The 15,529-nt window shown below is 47.9% G+C and overlaps 1 protein-coding gene across 3 annotated transcripts in view; it reads right to left on the bottom strand.

The window, feature by feature from the left end:
* The window catches only part of ipo7 (importin 7), a 111,793-nt gene that overhangs the window by 15,548 nt on the left and 80,716 nt on the right, over positions 1–15,529 (bottom strand). For all 3 annotated transcript variants that reach the window (XM_072466515.1, XM_072466516.1, XM_072466517.1), the window contains exons 17-19: positions 12,183–12,249; positions 11,972–12,097; positions 3,953–4,050 (exon numbers count right to left, since the gene is read on the bottom strand). In XM_072466515.1, coding sequence (XP_072322616.1) covers positions 3,953–4,050; positions 11,972–12,097; positions 12,183–12,249 — 291 coding nt within the window. The remainder of the gene's footprint in view (positions 1–3,952; positions 4,051–11,971; positions 12,098–12,182; positions 12,250–15,529) is intronic.

Here is a 15,529-nt window from a genome sequence, read left to right as displayed (position 1 = left end):
TGAGCAAGATGTTAAAACAGTTCCCCCCAAAGTCAACATCGAACAACCCCCCACCGCCCCAAATGCGCTTCTTTTATGTGTGGTCATATCTACCTTCAATCCCTGCCCTTCAATTGACTGAAGAATCAAACATCAGAGCCAGGGTACAATCTATCAAAAAAAGTTATCATATCAGCCGGGACTGAGGTGCCACGGTTGCAGTTGTGTTTTGACAATCCTGCTGATTTAAAGCTCCTGAAGATCCTCCATAAGCTGCCTCCAGGAGCTGCCATAAATATATAATGTGTAAATATTGGGAAAATGCAGGGCAATCAGCCCAAGTTTATACAACAATGGGTCCCGAAAGGACTCTTGGCATAGAGTCTCCCTCGACGCCTTTCAGGCACTCAGATTAGAGCTCAAGAGGGCTCCTCAGAATTTGCGGTTCCTTTGCAGTGGTCAATAATAGCTAGCCGCTCTGTGTTCAGCATTTGGGACCCTAAGATCCAGGCAAGTGTATTCTTGTGAAGTGCTTTAATGTTTTATAAAGTTAAAAGATGCAAGTTAAACATCAATTATTACGGTTCTATTGATTGTGAATGTGTTGAGGATTGGTTGGAGAGTCAATTAAAAATCAAATCACCAATTATCTGGATAACGAGAAAACAGAAGCTACAAACATGGTGGAGGTGGGGGGGATTCATTACCTGCAATGTACAAGATTAAGATTAAGAGGAATAGAATTGGCGAAGCGAGCAAATTGAATTAACAGTTGTTTTGGAAGGAGAAAACAGTCGGGAGGCAAGATTTCTCAGAGTTGAAATTTGAGGATACACTAACTTCTCAAATCAGGAACTCCGGAAACCAGATACACCAGTGGCCTGAATTTCTGTTTGAGCACACTGGCCACTTGCGGCACATCAACAGAATTAACGTTATTCCCCGAATGGTCATTAAGACACTACTTCAATGGCCTTTGTCAAATATAACAAAATCAAGCAGGGGGAGAGGGGATAAAAGATGATGCAAAGAGTTTCAAATATATTTTTGCGGATGGGCAGAGATAAGTATAGTAGTCAGCCCCTGCCCCACCACTCACACAATAATCAGATACAGGAAGAATATGCTAACTCTACACAGACAGTCCCCCAAGGTCAGAATTGAACCCAGGTCCTTGGCACCCTCAGACAGCAGTGCTAACCACTGTGTACCCCTTAAAAAAATATTTAAATACATTGGTCATCTTAAAGCATGTGCCTTCAGCAAGGGTAAAAAAACTGCAGTTATACCGCTGCATGGTACTTGCAAGCTGACCTTCTGGAATTCAGCTGCCAGCCACCCGACTTCCTCCCAGTCAGCAACATGTCCTGTCCACACAACAGCCTCATACAGGCCACAAGCGATCTCTGAACTGTCTTTGTGCTTGGAGACATTCACACACTGCATTCAATCCACCCCCCTCCTTCACCCAGCATGAAGAAATGGCTGAAGGCACTGGATATGTCCCCCAACATCTCAGAAATAGTATTGAAGACTTGTGCTTCTGAACTCTCAGACAGACCTTCCAGTGTAGCCACATCACTGGCAATATGGAAAATTGTCCAAATAAGTCCTGCCCATAAAAAGGACAAATCCAATCAGGTCAGTTATCACCCCAGTCTACTCTCGATCATCAGCAAAGTGATGGAAGATGGTGTCGGTAGTGCAATCACACAATAACCTGCTTACAGATGCTCAGTTTGGATTCTGCCAGGGCCACTTTACTCCAGGCCTAATTACAGCCTTATTCCAAACAGGGACAAAAGAGTAGAGTTTAAGAGGTGAATGGACAATGATTGCCGTTGACATCAAGACAGGATTTAACAGAGTATGCCACCCCATGAAAGAATAAATGAAATATTCCACAGCTTATTCTAGGAATGTGGTAGAGCTATGAAGAACCAATTAACAGCCTATAATGATCAGGCCTTTAACTAAATGATTAGCACTGCTTTCCACTCCATTCCTGATCCCTCCTCACCCCCAACTCCCTGAACTCTAAGGTGGCTTTTAATCCACCTTCAGTCTCACCAACCATCACTTCCCTTCTGAGTGGCCATACTTCTTCCTCCATCCTCCCCCACCTTCTGATCCATAAAATGCACAGGTTGATCCTCAAAATCCAATATGCAATTTAAAGAGAGGCATCATATCTGCAATTTAAAAATAACACATTTATGAAGTGGTAGGTGCAGGGTAGATGGATTGGCCACACTAAATGGACAGCATGGTGGCACAGTGGTTGGCACTGCTGCCTGACAGCTCCAAGGACCCAGGTTCAATTTCGGCCTCGGGTGACTCGGGTGAGTTTGCACTTTCTCCCTGTGTCTGCATGGGTTTTCTCCTGGCGCTCTGGTTCCTCCCATAGTCCAAAGATGTGCGGGTTAGGTGGATTGGCAATGCTAAATTGCCCCTTAGTGTTCAAAGATGTTCAGTGGGATTACTGGGTTACAGTGGAGGAATGGGCTTAAGTGGAGTGCTCTTTCCAAGGGTGGGTGCAGACTCGATGAGCCGAATGGCCTCCTTCTGCACTGTATATTTCATGATTCTCTGATAAATTGCCTCTTCATTGGAAAAAATAATTGGGTACATCGGTTTAGGATTCAGCTAAGCCTGGACGGTTGTCGTACAAGAAGTGTCAAGTGTGAATGTCAGTTACTCTAGTTTTTAGCTCTGCCATATCACATTAACAAGCAGCTAGTTTTCCCACTCGTGAATTTTTGAAATGATTTTCCTCTTCATCTCATCCACACATATCAACTCAAGAGTCCTAGCAAAATTGAAGTAATGAGAATCAGTGTGGAAACTCTCCATTATTTGGAATCAGAGTACAAAGGAAAACGTTGTTCGTGGTTGTTGGAGGGCAACCACCTCAACCCCTGGACAACACTGCAGGAGTTCCATATGTGGACAGCTTCGCAGCACCAGGGTCCCAGGTTCGATTCCCAGCTGGGTCAGTGTCTGTGCGGAGTCTGCACGTTCTCCCAGTGTCTGTGTGGGTTTTTCCGGGTGCTCCGATTTCCTCCCACAAGTCCCAAAAGAAGTGCTGTTAGGTAATTTGGACATTCTGAATTCTCCCTCCATGCACCCGAACAGGCACCGGAAATGTGGCGACTAGGGGATTTTCACAGTAACTTCATTGCAATGCAAGTCTACTTGTGGCAATAAAGGTCAGAGACTGGGAATGTAACAAGTAACTCACCACCTGACTCCCAAAGCCTGTCCACCATTGACAAGGCACAAGTCTGACAGTGTAGAATATTCTCCATTACCTGGAGAAGTTTGGTTCTAACAACATTCTGGGAGCCAAACACCATCCAAGCAAAGCAGCCCGTTTTGATCGACACCCCATCCACCATTTTAAAACTTTGACTCCCTTCACAACCTGCACATAGTAGCAGCAGTATGTACCATTTACAAGATGCACTGCAGCAACTTGCCCAGTCTTCCACAGAACCTTCCAACCTACTTCTACCATCCTGAAGGACAACGGACGCAGTTAGATAAGAAAACCAATAGCTGCAAGTCAGTCATCATCCTGACTTTGAACTATATCACCGTTCTTTTACTATCGCTGGGACAAAATCCTGCAATTGCCTCCCCAACACACTATGGGTGTACCTTTACAACAAAGACCGCAACGGCCAAGTCAGCTCACCATTACCGAACACAATTATGACTGGGCAATAAATGCTGGCCCTGCCAGCAATGCCCAGACACCATTAACAAAACTAGATAGTTGGATGAAGGAAAAGGAATAAAAAGAATTGAGAAGAGAGTGGGTTAATGTGATTCAATCTATTTGCTCACGTGCAAGGTAAACACTGTCATGGACTATTTGTACTTGATGACTCGTTTCCATGTTGTAAATTCTGTGCGTTCTTATGGCAGGAAAATGCATTTCATAATTACAATGTATGACAAAGCGACTCACCTTTTTACACATACTGTAAATCATTTCCAAGTATTTGGTGTCCGACAATAGCGTATCCGTGTCCACTGTTATATAATTATGTAAGAGAGGCATCATATCTGCAATTTAAAAACACATTTATGGAGTTCGTTTTTCCCCCATTTCCTTGATGTACAAAATCAAACAGAAAACTTTGCAAATGCAGAGGTTTGGTCAGTATCGAAAAGTAAATATTTGACATTATTTGAATTCGTATTTCCATTTCCTACTTTAATTTTAAAATGTTACCATTGGCTTCGAATCAAGAAACTAGAATATTGTCCTTGGACTTGTGTTTAATTTGCAACTATCCGGAATAATATAATTTTTGCAGCCATAGGATTTCAAGACAAAAGATAGGATTATGAAAGTACTTGAGTATGGAACAGGATAAAGTACTCTCGATAATAGTTTTGCCTTTATTCCCTTCCCCAAGCAACTCAAGCATCTTGTAATAGAAGAGCATGCCTGTAGGATTATTTCACTTTATAACTCCCAAAAGGTTGCAAGCAAACCTCTCACTTGACATGGTAGTGAGGTACACAGACCAGGAAGTAATAAAACCACAATGATTACTGATCCAAAGATAATCAGCGACTTCGAAATTAAACATAACAGAATTAGGAGTAGGCCACTCAGCCCTTCAAACCTACGCTGCCACTCAAGATGGTCATGGCTGATCGGACCAACCTCAACTCCACATTCTTGGCTATCCCCCTTAACCTTTCATCCCCTTGTTAATCAAGAATTATCTAGCCTGGCCTTAAAAATATTAGATTCTGTTCCCACCGGCTTTGAAGAAGAGATTTACAAGGGCTCTAAACCGTCAGAAAAAAAATTCTCATGTCTCAAATGGCTGCTTCCTTATTTTTAAAACGGTGACCCCAGTTCTAGATTCTCCCACAAGAGGAAACATCCTCTCTACATCCACTCTGTCAAGTCCCCTCTAAATCTTACATATTTCAATCAAGTCATCTCTTACCCTTCTAGGCTCTAATGAATACAAGTGAAACCTGTCCAACCTTTCCTCATAAGACAATCTGTTGATTCCAAGTATTAGCGCAGTAAACATTCTCTGAACTACTATAGACGTATTTAAATCTCGCCTTGAACAAAGGATCTATACTGCACAGTATTCCAGTTGTGGTCTCAACAGTGCCCTGTACAACTGAAGCATAACTTAGCTATTTTTGTGCTCATTTCCCATTACAATAAAAATATTCTATGAGCTTTCCTAATTACTTACTGTACTCGCATATGTCTGTGATTCATACACAAGGACACCCAGAGCCCTCTGACCTCGAGTTCTAAAATCATTTGGATTTAAAAAAAAGTCTTCCTGCTGAAATGGACCCGTTCACATCTTCTCACATTATACTCCATTTGCCCACTATGTCCGCTTCACAATTTACTTTCCTACCCACCTTTGTGTTGTCAGCAAATTTCACAGCCATACTTTTGGTCTCTTCAACCAAGTTATTTATATGAATTGTAAAAAGTTACGGCTGCAGCCTGTGGCACACCATTCATTACATCATGCCAACCAGAAAGATCCATTTATCACTTACTCTGGTATGGATAGAATATTAGCTAACTATCAGGAAACAATGTCACTCCAACACCTTTTATTTCACACAATAAACATTGATGTGGCATCTTATCAAATGCTAAAACTAACAATTTTTAACACCTAATACTAAAAACATCTTTATTACATTCACTTGCACTGGCAATGGGCTCTTTATTCCCCGGTCACTATTTTCCCTCTCAACATTTTAAACTTGAATTATGCCAAGATACAATTCCACAGCTACTTGCGCTCTTGAACGAGTATGTGATGTCTTCATGACAGTCTACCTATCCCGTTTAGGGATGACTTGACATCAGGAGAAGCCTGCCTGATTTCCATTAGTTCTACCAATCCAAGCAAAAAAAACAATCAGTTTAACACTAACAAGGTGCTGATGATCGGGTCAGTTTCAAGTTCAGTACAACAATCAACAACTACCAGTAATCTCTGGGATAGATTTGCCTGAACTGGTTATGTAACTTCATCCAGGTGAGACTATTAAGGTTGTAAACTTCTCCATGGCTACAATCAGCTAACAACACACACACACAATTCCATGTGGCAAGCTTCTGTAATTGAACATCATGATCAATAATTTGCAAACAAAGGTAAGCAAGAATAATTGATAATGGGATTATGAATTTAACTCCCTTGACTCGAGGCCAAGTTATTGGGTTATTCTCTCTTACTTGAATTCATGATAATTGCATAGATATTCATAGCTATTTCCAATCATACGTTATTTATCAATTTTTTTTTTTATTAAATATTTTATTGAAAATTTTTGGTCAACCAACACAGTACATTGTGCATCCTTTACACAATATTATAACAACACAAATAACAATGACCTATTTTATAAACAAAAAATGAATAAATAATAACAAAAATGAAAACTAGCCCTAATTGGCAACTGCCTTGTCACAAGTAACACTCTCCAAAAATATAATTTAACAGTCCAATATATAATTATCTGTAGCAACGACCTATACATACTATACAGTATATATTAACAACCCTGAGAGTCCTTCTGGTTCCTCCTCCTCCTCCTCCCCCCCCCCCCCCCCCCGCCCCCCCCCCGATCCTGGGCTGCTGCTGCTGCCTTCTTTTTCCCATTCCGTCTATCTTCCTGCGAGGTATTCGACGAACGGTTGCCACCGCCTGGTGAACCCTTGAGCCGACCCCCTTGGGACGAACTTAATCCGCTCTAGCTTTATAAACCCCGCCATGTCATTTATCCAGGTCTCCACCCCCGGGGGCTTGGCTTCTTTCCACATTAGCAATATCCTGCGCCGGGCTACTAGGGACGCAAAGGCCAAAACATTGGCCTCTCTCGCCTCCTGCACTCCCGGCTCTTGTGCAACCCCAAATATAGCCAACCCCCAGCTTGGTTCGACCCGGACTCCTACTACTTTTGAAAGCACCTTCGTCACCCCCATCCAAAACCCCTGCAGTGCCGGGCATGACCAAAACATATGGGTATGATTCGCTGGGCTTCTCGAGCACCTCGCACACCTATCCTCCACCCCAAAAAATTTACTGAGCCGTGCTCCAGTCATATGTGCCCTGTGTAATACCTTAAACTGAATCAGGCTTAGCCTGGCACACGAGGACGAGGAGTTTACCCTGCTGAGGGCATCTGCCCACAGCCCCTCCTCGATCTCCTCCCCCAGCTCTTCTTCCCATTTCCCTTTTAGTTCATCTACCATAGTCTCCCCTTCGTCCCTCATTTCCCTATATATATCTGACACCTTACCATCCCCCACCCATGTCTTTGAGATCACTCTGTCCTGCACCTCTTGTGTCGGGAGCTGCGGGAATTCCCTCACCTGTTGCCTCGCAAAAGCCCTCAGTTGCATATACCTGAATGCATTCCCTTGGGGCAACCCATATTTCTCGGTCAGCGCTCCCAGACTCGCGAACTTCCCATCCACAAACAGATCTTTCAGTTGTGTTATTCCTGCTCTTTGCCACATTCCATATCCCCCATCCATTCCCCCTGGGGCAAACCTATGGTTGTTTCTTATCGGGGACCCCCCCAAGGCTCCAGTCTTTCCCCTATGCCGTCTCCACTGTCCCCAAATCTTCAGTGTAGCCACCACCACCGGGCTTGTGGTGTAGTTCCTCGGTGAGAACGGCAATGGGGCTGTCACCATAGCCTGTAGGCTAGTCCCCCTACAGGATGCCCTCTCTAATCTCTTCCACGCCGCTCCCTCCTCCTCTCCCATCCACTTACTCACCATTGAAATATTAGCGGCCCAATAATACTCACTTAGGCTCGGTAGTGCCAGCCCCCCCCCATCCCTGCTACGCTGTAAGAATCCCTTCCTCACTCTCGGGGTCTTCCCGGCCCACACAAAACCCATGATGCTCTTTTCAATCCTTTTTAAAAAAGCCTTCGTGATCACCACCGGGAGGCACTGAAACACAAAGAGGAATCTCGGGAGGACCACCATCTTAACCGCCTGCACCCTCCCTGCCATTGACAGGGATACCATAACCCATCTCTTGAAATCCTCCTCCATCTGTTCCACCAACCGCGTTAAATTTAACCTATGCAATGTGCCCCAATTCTTAGCTATCTGGATCCCCAGGTAACGAAAGTCCCTTGTTACCTTCCTCAACTGTAGGTCCTCTATTTCTCTACTCTGCTCCCCTGGATGCACCACAAACAACTCACTTTTCCCCATGTTCAATTTATACCCTGAAAAATCCCCAAACTCCGCATTATTTCTGGCATCCCCTCCGCCGGGTCCGCCATGTATAGTAGCAAATCGTCCGCATACAAAGATACCCGGTGCTCTTCTCCTCCCCTAAGTACTCCCCTCCACTTCTTGGAACCCCTCAACGCTATCGCCAGGGGCTCAATCGCCAGTGCAAACAATAATGGGGACAGAGGGCATCCCTGCCTTGTCCCTCTATGGAGCCGAAAATATGCAGATCCCCGTCCATTCGTGACCACGCTCGCCACTGGGGCCCTATACAACAGCTGCACCCATCTAACATACCCCTCTCCAAAACCAAATCTCCTCAAACCTCCCACAAATAATCCCACTCCACTCTATCAAATGCTTTCTCGGCATCCATCGCCACTACTATCTCCGTTTCTCCCTCTGGTGGGGCCATCATCATTACCCCTAACAACCTCCGTATATTCGTGTTCAGCTGTCTCCCCTTCACAAACCCAGTTTGGTCCTCGTGGACCACCCCCGGGACACATTCCTCTATTCTCATTGCCATTACCTTGGCATCTAGCATCTACATTTAGGAGGGAAATAGGTCTATAGGACCCGCATTGTAGCGGTCCTTTTCCTTCTTTAAGAGAAGCGATATCGTTGCTTCAGACATAGTCGGGGGCAGTTGTCCCCTTTCTTTTGCCTCATTAAAGGTCCTCGTCAGTACCGGGGCGAGCAAATCCACATATTTTCTATAGAATTCGACTGGGAATCCATCCGGTCCCGGGGCCTTTCCCGCCTGCATGCTCCTAATTCCTTTCACCACTTCTTCTACCTCGATCTGTGCTCCCAGTCCCACCCTTTCCTGCTCTTCCACCTTGGGAAATTCCAGCCGATCCAAGAAGCCCATCATTCTCTCCCTCCCATCCGGGGGTTGAGCTTCATATAATTTTTTATAAAATGTCTTGAACACTCCATTCACTCTCTCCGCTCCCCGCTCCATCTCTCCTTCCTCATCCCTCACTCCCCCTATTTCCCTCGCTGCTCCCCTTTTCCTCAATTGGTGTGCCAGCAACCTGCTCGCCTTCTCCCCATATTCGTACTGTACACCCTGTGCCTTCCTCCATTGTGCCTCTGCAGTGCCTGTAGTCAGGAAGTCAAATTCTACATGTAGCCTTTGCCTTTCCCTGTACAGTCCCTCCTCCGGTGCTTCCGCATATTGTCTGTCCACCCTCAAAAGTTCTTGCAGCAACCGCTCCCGTTCCTTACTCTCCTGCTTCCCTTTATGTGCCCTTATTGATACCAGCTCCCCTCTAACCACCGCCTTCAACGCCTCCCAGACCACTCCCACCTGGACCTCCCCATTATCATTGAGTTCCAAGTACTTTTCAATGCACCCCCTCACCCTTAGACACACACCCTCATCTGCCATTAGTCCCATGTCCATTCTCCAGGGTGGGTGCCCTCCTGTTTCCTCCCCTATCTCCAAGTCCACCCAGTGTGGAGCGTGATCCGAAACGGCTATAGCCGTATACTCCGTTCCCCTCACCTTCGGGATCAATGCCCTACCCAGCACAAAAAGTCTATTCGCGAGTAGACTTTATGGACATAGGAGAAAAACGAGAACTCCTTACTCCTAGGTCTGCTAAATCTCCACGGGTCTACACCTCCCATCTGCTCCATAAAATCTTTAAGTACCTTGGCTGCTGCCGGCCTCCTTCCAGTCCTGGACTTCGACCTATCCAGCCCTGGTTCCAACACCGTATTAAAATCTCCCCCCATTATCAGCTTTCCCATCTCTAGGTCCGGAATGCGTCCCAGCATCCGCCTCATAAAATTGGCATCATCCCAGTTCGGGGCATATACGTTTACCAAAACCACCGTCTCCCCCTGTAGTTTGCCACTCACCATCACGTATCTGCCCCCGTTATCCGCCACTATAGTCTTTGCCTCGAACATTACCCGCTTCCCCACTAATATAGCCACCCCCCTGTTTTTCGCATCTAGCCCCGAATGGAACACCTGCCCCACCCATCCTTTGCGTAGCCTAACCTGGTCTATCAGTTTCAGGTGCGTTTCCTGTAACATAACCACATCTGCCTTAAGTTTCTTAAGGTGTGCGAGTACCCGTGCCCTCTTTATCGGCCCGTTCAGCCCTCTCACGTTCCACGTGATCAGCCGAGTTGGGGGGCTTCCTCCCCCCCCCCTCCCCCCTGTCGATTAGCCATCACCTTTTTCCAGCTCCTCACCCGGTTCCCACGGCCCGCCCATCCTCTCCCATACCAGCTCCCCCCTCTCCCCAGCAGCAGCAACCCAGTAATCCCCCCCCCCCCCCCCCCCCGCTAGATCCCCCGCTAGCGCAATTACTCCCCCCATGTTGCTCCCAGAAGTCAGCAAACTCTGGCTGACCTCGGCTTCCCCCCGTGACCTCGGCTCGCACCGTGCGACGCCCCCTCCTTCCTGCTTCTCTATTCCCGCCATGATTATCATAGCGCGGGAACCAAGCCCGCGCTTCTCCCTTGGCCTCGCCCCCAATGGCCAACGCCCCATCTCCTTCACCTCCCCCCATCACCACCTGTGGGAGAGAGAAAAGTTACCACATCGCAGGATTAGTACATAAAACCCCTCTTTGCCCCCCACATTCGCCCCACCACTTTGTTCAAACGTTCTTTTTAATAACCCGCTCATTCCAGTTTTTCTTCCACAATAAAAGTCCACGCTTCATCCGCCGTCTCAAAGTAGTGGTGTCTCCCTCGATATGTGACCCACAGTCTTGCCGGTTGCAGCATTCCAAATTTTATCTTCTTTTTATGAAGCACCGCCTTGGCCCGATTAAAGCTCGCCCTCCTCTCGCCACCTCCGCACTCCAGTCTTGATAAACGCGGATCACCGCGTTCTCCCCATTTACTGCTCCGAGTTTTCTTCGCCCATCGAAGGACCATTTCTCTATCCTTAAAACGGAGGAATCTCACCACTATGGCTCTGGGAATTTCTCCTGCTCTCGGTCCTCGCGCTATCACTCGGTATGCTCCCTCCACCTCCAACGGACCCGCCGGGGCCTCCGCTCCCATTAACGAGTGCAGCATCGTGCTCACATATGCCCCGACGTCCGCTCCCTCCACAACCTTCAGGAAGACCAAGAATCCTCAGGTTGTTCCTCCTTGCGTTGTTTTCCAGTGCCTCCAACCTTTCCACACATCGTTTCTGATGTGCCTCCTGCGTCTCCGTCTTCACCACCAGGCCCTGTATATCGTCCTCATTCTCGGCTGCCTTTGCCTTCACGACCCGAAGCTCCCGCTCCTGGGTCTTTTGTTCCTCCTTTAGCCCTTCGATCGCCTGTAGTATCGGGGCCAACAGCTCTTTCTTCATTTCCTTTTTGATCTCTTCCACACAGCATTTCAAGAACTCTTGTTGTTCAGGGCCCCATGTTAAACTGCCACCTTCCGACGCCATCTTGGTTTTTGCTTGCCTTCCTTGCCGCTGTTCTAAAGGATCCACTGCAATCTGGCCACTCTCTCCTCCTTTTTCCATCCGTATCCAGGGGGAATTCCCTTCTGGTTTACCGCACAGTGTTTTTAGCCGTCAAAATTGCCGTTGGGGCTCCTATCAAGAGCCCAAAAGTCCGTTTCACAGGGAGCTGCCGAAACGTGCGACTCAGCTGGTCATCGCCGCACCCGGAAGTCCCATTTATCAAATTTATGATCGCCATTGGGAGGCTTGTGTGCATCACAAATTTGAGCGGTATCTTTTTCTTACCAGTATAATAGTCAAAACCATCTTGTTGGAAGACTTCAAACACAAGCGGCAAGAGCTGCCACATCTGTAGTGAGACTTGCTGACAAGTCAGACTATGTGCCAAAGACAAGATTTCCTCGTAAAATTCTGAAATAAAAAAGAGCAAGGAATCAGTAACTCACGAATGGACAATCTAACTGCGCTTCCATTGATGAAACAAGACATTACATACCCAACACATGCTGCTGCAAAACGGTTCCAATAACTTGCAAACAGATGCCTTCTAGCTGCTGTGTGATCTAAAGTAGAAGATAAAAGTTTGAAATCCTATTAACTCGGTTTAGTAATAGATTTGAAAAGGAACTAAACTACCTCAGGGTGCAAAACTCTCCTTAAAAAGTTAATACCCACAAAAGCGTAGTGGGGGATATGCATATGTTCATATGTTCTGTTTATTAAAGGGGTTGGGTTACAGAGTGTTGTTACGGGGGGGGGGGGGAGAATGTTCTGCTGAAGAGGGACTTGGGCTAAGGGACAGAGAGGAGGTTGAGGGCGGAGTCTGCCAGTGGGGGCGAGCCGGTGGAGGCGCAGACCATGGGCTGGAGGCGGGCCCAAAAAGGGGATGGTTGATCGTGGGGAGGGTGGGGGCAATGAGCCCCCCCCCCCCAACTAAGCTGATCACCTGGAATGTTCGAGGGTTAAATAGGCCGGTCAAGAGGGCACGTGTGTTCGCGCATCTTAGGGGGACTGAAGGCGGGCGAGGTAGGAGACGCACCTTAGACTAACTGACCAGATTAGATTGAGGAAAGGCTGGGTCAGTCAGGTCTTTCACTCGGGACTAGATTCAAAGACTAGAGGGGTCGTGATCCTGATCAATAAGCGGGTGGTGTTTGAGGAGGGTAGAATAGTCTCGGATGTGGGAGGTCGGTACATTATGGCCAGTGGGAAACTGGAGGGGGTGCAGGTGCTAATAGTAAACGTGTATGCGCCAAATTGGGATGATGTGGAGTTTCTTAAGAGGATGCTGGGGATGATACCGGACCTGGACTCGCACAGGTTGGTCATGGGAGGGGACTTCAACATAGTTATTGGCCCTGGCTTGGACCGTTCAAGCTCGAAAACTGCCAGCAACGGCAAAGGAACTAAAAGGGTTCATGGAGCAGATGGGGGCGGGGGGGATGATCCAGGGAGATTTGGGCAGCCGAGGGTGAAGGAGTTCTCCTTCTACTCACACGTGCATAAAGTGTACTCCCGGATTGATTTCTTTATTTTGAGCAGGGCCTTACTGGCAGGGGTGGTGGACACTGGGTACTCGGCGATCACAATCTCAGACATGCTCCGCACTGGGTTGACCTGCAGGTTGGTAAAGACAGTAACCAGCACCCGCACTGGAGGTTAGATGTGGGACTTTTGGCTGATGAAAGGGTGTGCGAGCAGCTGAGGAAATGTATCCAGAACTGCCTGCAGGTCAACGACACGGGGGAAATTTCAGCAGCGGTGGTCTGGGAAGCACTGAAGGTGGTGGTCAGAGGAGAGCTGATGTCGATACGGGCCCATAAGGAGAAGGTGGACAGGGCAGAGACGGACCAACTGGTAAAGGAGATACTACAGATCGATAGGAGGTATGCGGAGACCCCGAGGCAGGGCTTTTAGTGTTTAGTGGTACGGCGAAGGCTACAGGCGGAGTTCGACTTGTTAACCACAGGGAGGGCGGCGGAGCAGCTGAGAAAGGAGAGAGGAGGAGGGGGGGGGGGGGGGATCTAGGAGTATGGAGAGAAAGCCAGCAGAATGCTTGCACAGCAGCTTAGAAAGAGGGAGGGAGATAGGGAAAGCAAATGACGGAGATGGGAACCTGGTTGGAGATTCAGCAGGGGTGAATAAGGCGTTTAGGGATTTCTACAGTAGGCTGTATGGTCGGAACCCCCGAGGGGGCCGGAGGGAATGAGGCACTTCTTGGGGGGGGTGGGCTGGATTTCCCAAAAGGTGGACGGGGAGCTGAACCCGGAGCTGTGTGGGTCCTACAGGCCGATATCCCTGTTGAATGTGGACGCCAAACTGCTGGCCAAAATGTTGTCCTCCAGGATTCAGGATTGTGTTCCAGACATTATTGGGGAGGACCAGATGGGGCTCGTTAAGGGTAGGCAGTTGGTGGCCAACGTAAGAAGGTTGTTAAACGTGATCATGATACCCCCGGAAGGTAGGGAGATGGAGGTAGTGATCGCAATGGATGCAGAAAAGGCTTTTGATCGGATAGAATGGGATTAGCTGTGGGAGGTACTGGGACGGTTCAGTTTTGGGCGGGGCTTTATTGACTGGGTCAGGTTGCTGTATCAGGCTCCTGTGGCAAGCGTACGGACGACTAGGACAACATCGGACACTGTTGTTCGCGCTAGCTATAGAGCCGTTGGCAATTGCTCGGAGGAGCCTCAAGGGGCTGGTCAAGGGGTGGTGGGAGAGAGAGAGAGAGAGAGAGAGAGAGAGAGAGAGAGAGAGAGAGAGAGAGAGAGAGAGAGAGAGAGAGAGAGAGAGAGAGAGAGAGAGAGAGAGGAGAGAGAGACACAGAGTATCGCTGTATGCAGACGACCTGCTTCTGTATGTATCGGACCCAATAGAGGGGATGGAAGAAATCATGAGGATTCTAGGGAAATGTGGCCGATTTTCAGGGTATAAGCTAAATATGGGGAAACGTGAGATGTTTGCGGTCCAGGCGAGGGGACAGGAGAGGCGATTGGGGGAGCTGCCGTTTAGATTAGTAGGGGGAAACTTTAGGTACCTTGGCATTCAAATGGCGCGGGAATGGGACCGGCTGCATAAATTAAATCTGGCCCGACTAGTGGACCAAATGAAGGACGATTTTCGGAGATGGGACGTGCTCCTGTTGTCATTAGCTGGGAGGGTGCAGACGGTGAAAATGACAGTCCTCCCGGGGCCGGATGGGTAGGTACCCAGTGGAGTTTTATTAAAAGTTCTCTGGGATATTGGGGCCGGTGTTCAATGAGGCAAGGGAAAGAGGGGTGCTGCTCCCGACGATGTCACAGGCCACGATTTTGCTGATTCTGAAGCGGGACAAGAACCCGGAGCTGTGTGGGTCCTACAGGCCGATATCCCTGTTGAATGTGGACGGCAAATTGTGGCGGAGAGCAGGAATTGAGAGGATGGGGGATATGTTTATAGAGGGGAGCTTTCAGAGTATGAGGGCGCTGGAAAAGTTTGGGTTGGCGAGGGGGAACAAATTCAGGTATCTGCAGGTGTGGGACTTCCTACGTAAACAGGTGTCAACCATCCCACTCCTGTTGCCTCACGCCGCAGAGGTCCCATGTTCGATCCCAGCTCCGGGTCACTGTCAGTGTGGAGTTTGCACATTCTCCCCATGTTTGCGTGGGTTTCGCCCCCACAACCCAAAAGATATGCAAGCTAGGTGGATTGGCCATGCTAAATTGCCCCTTAATTGGAAAAACTGAATTGGGTACTCTAAATTGTTTTTTTTTTTTTTTAAACCTTCCCGCTCCTACCGCTAAGGGGGATTCAGGACAGGGTAGTTTCCAGAGGGTGGGTAGGGGAAGGGAGCGCCTCGGACAT

Source organism: Scyliorhinus torazame, chromosome 10 (genome assembly GCF_047496885.1).
Source record: "Scyliorhinus torazame isolate Kashiwa2021f chromosome 10, sScyTor2.1, whole genome shotgun sequence".
Taxonomy (NCBI): Eukaryota; Metazoa; Chordata; class Chondrichthyes; order Carcharhiniformes; family Scyliorhinidae; genus Scyliorhinus; species Scyliorhinus torazame.
Note: the sequence above shows the minus strand (reverse complement) of the source record. Positions and strands in the feature narration are given on the sequence as shown.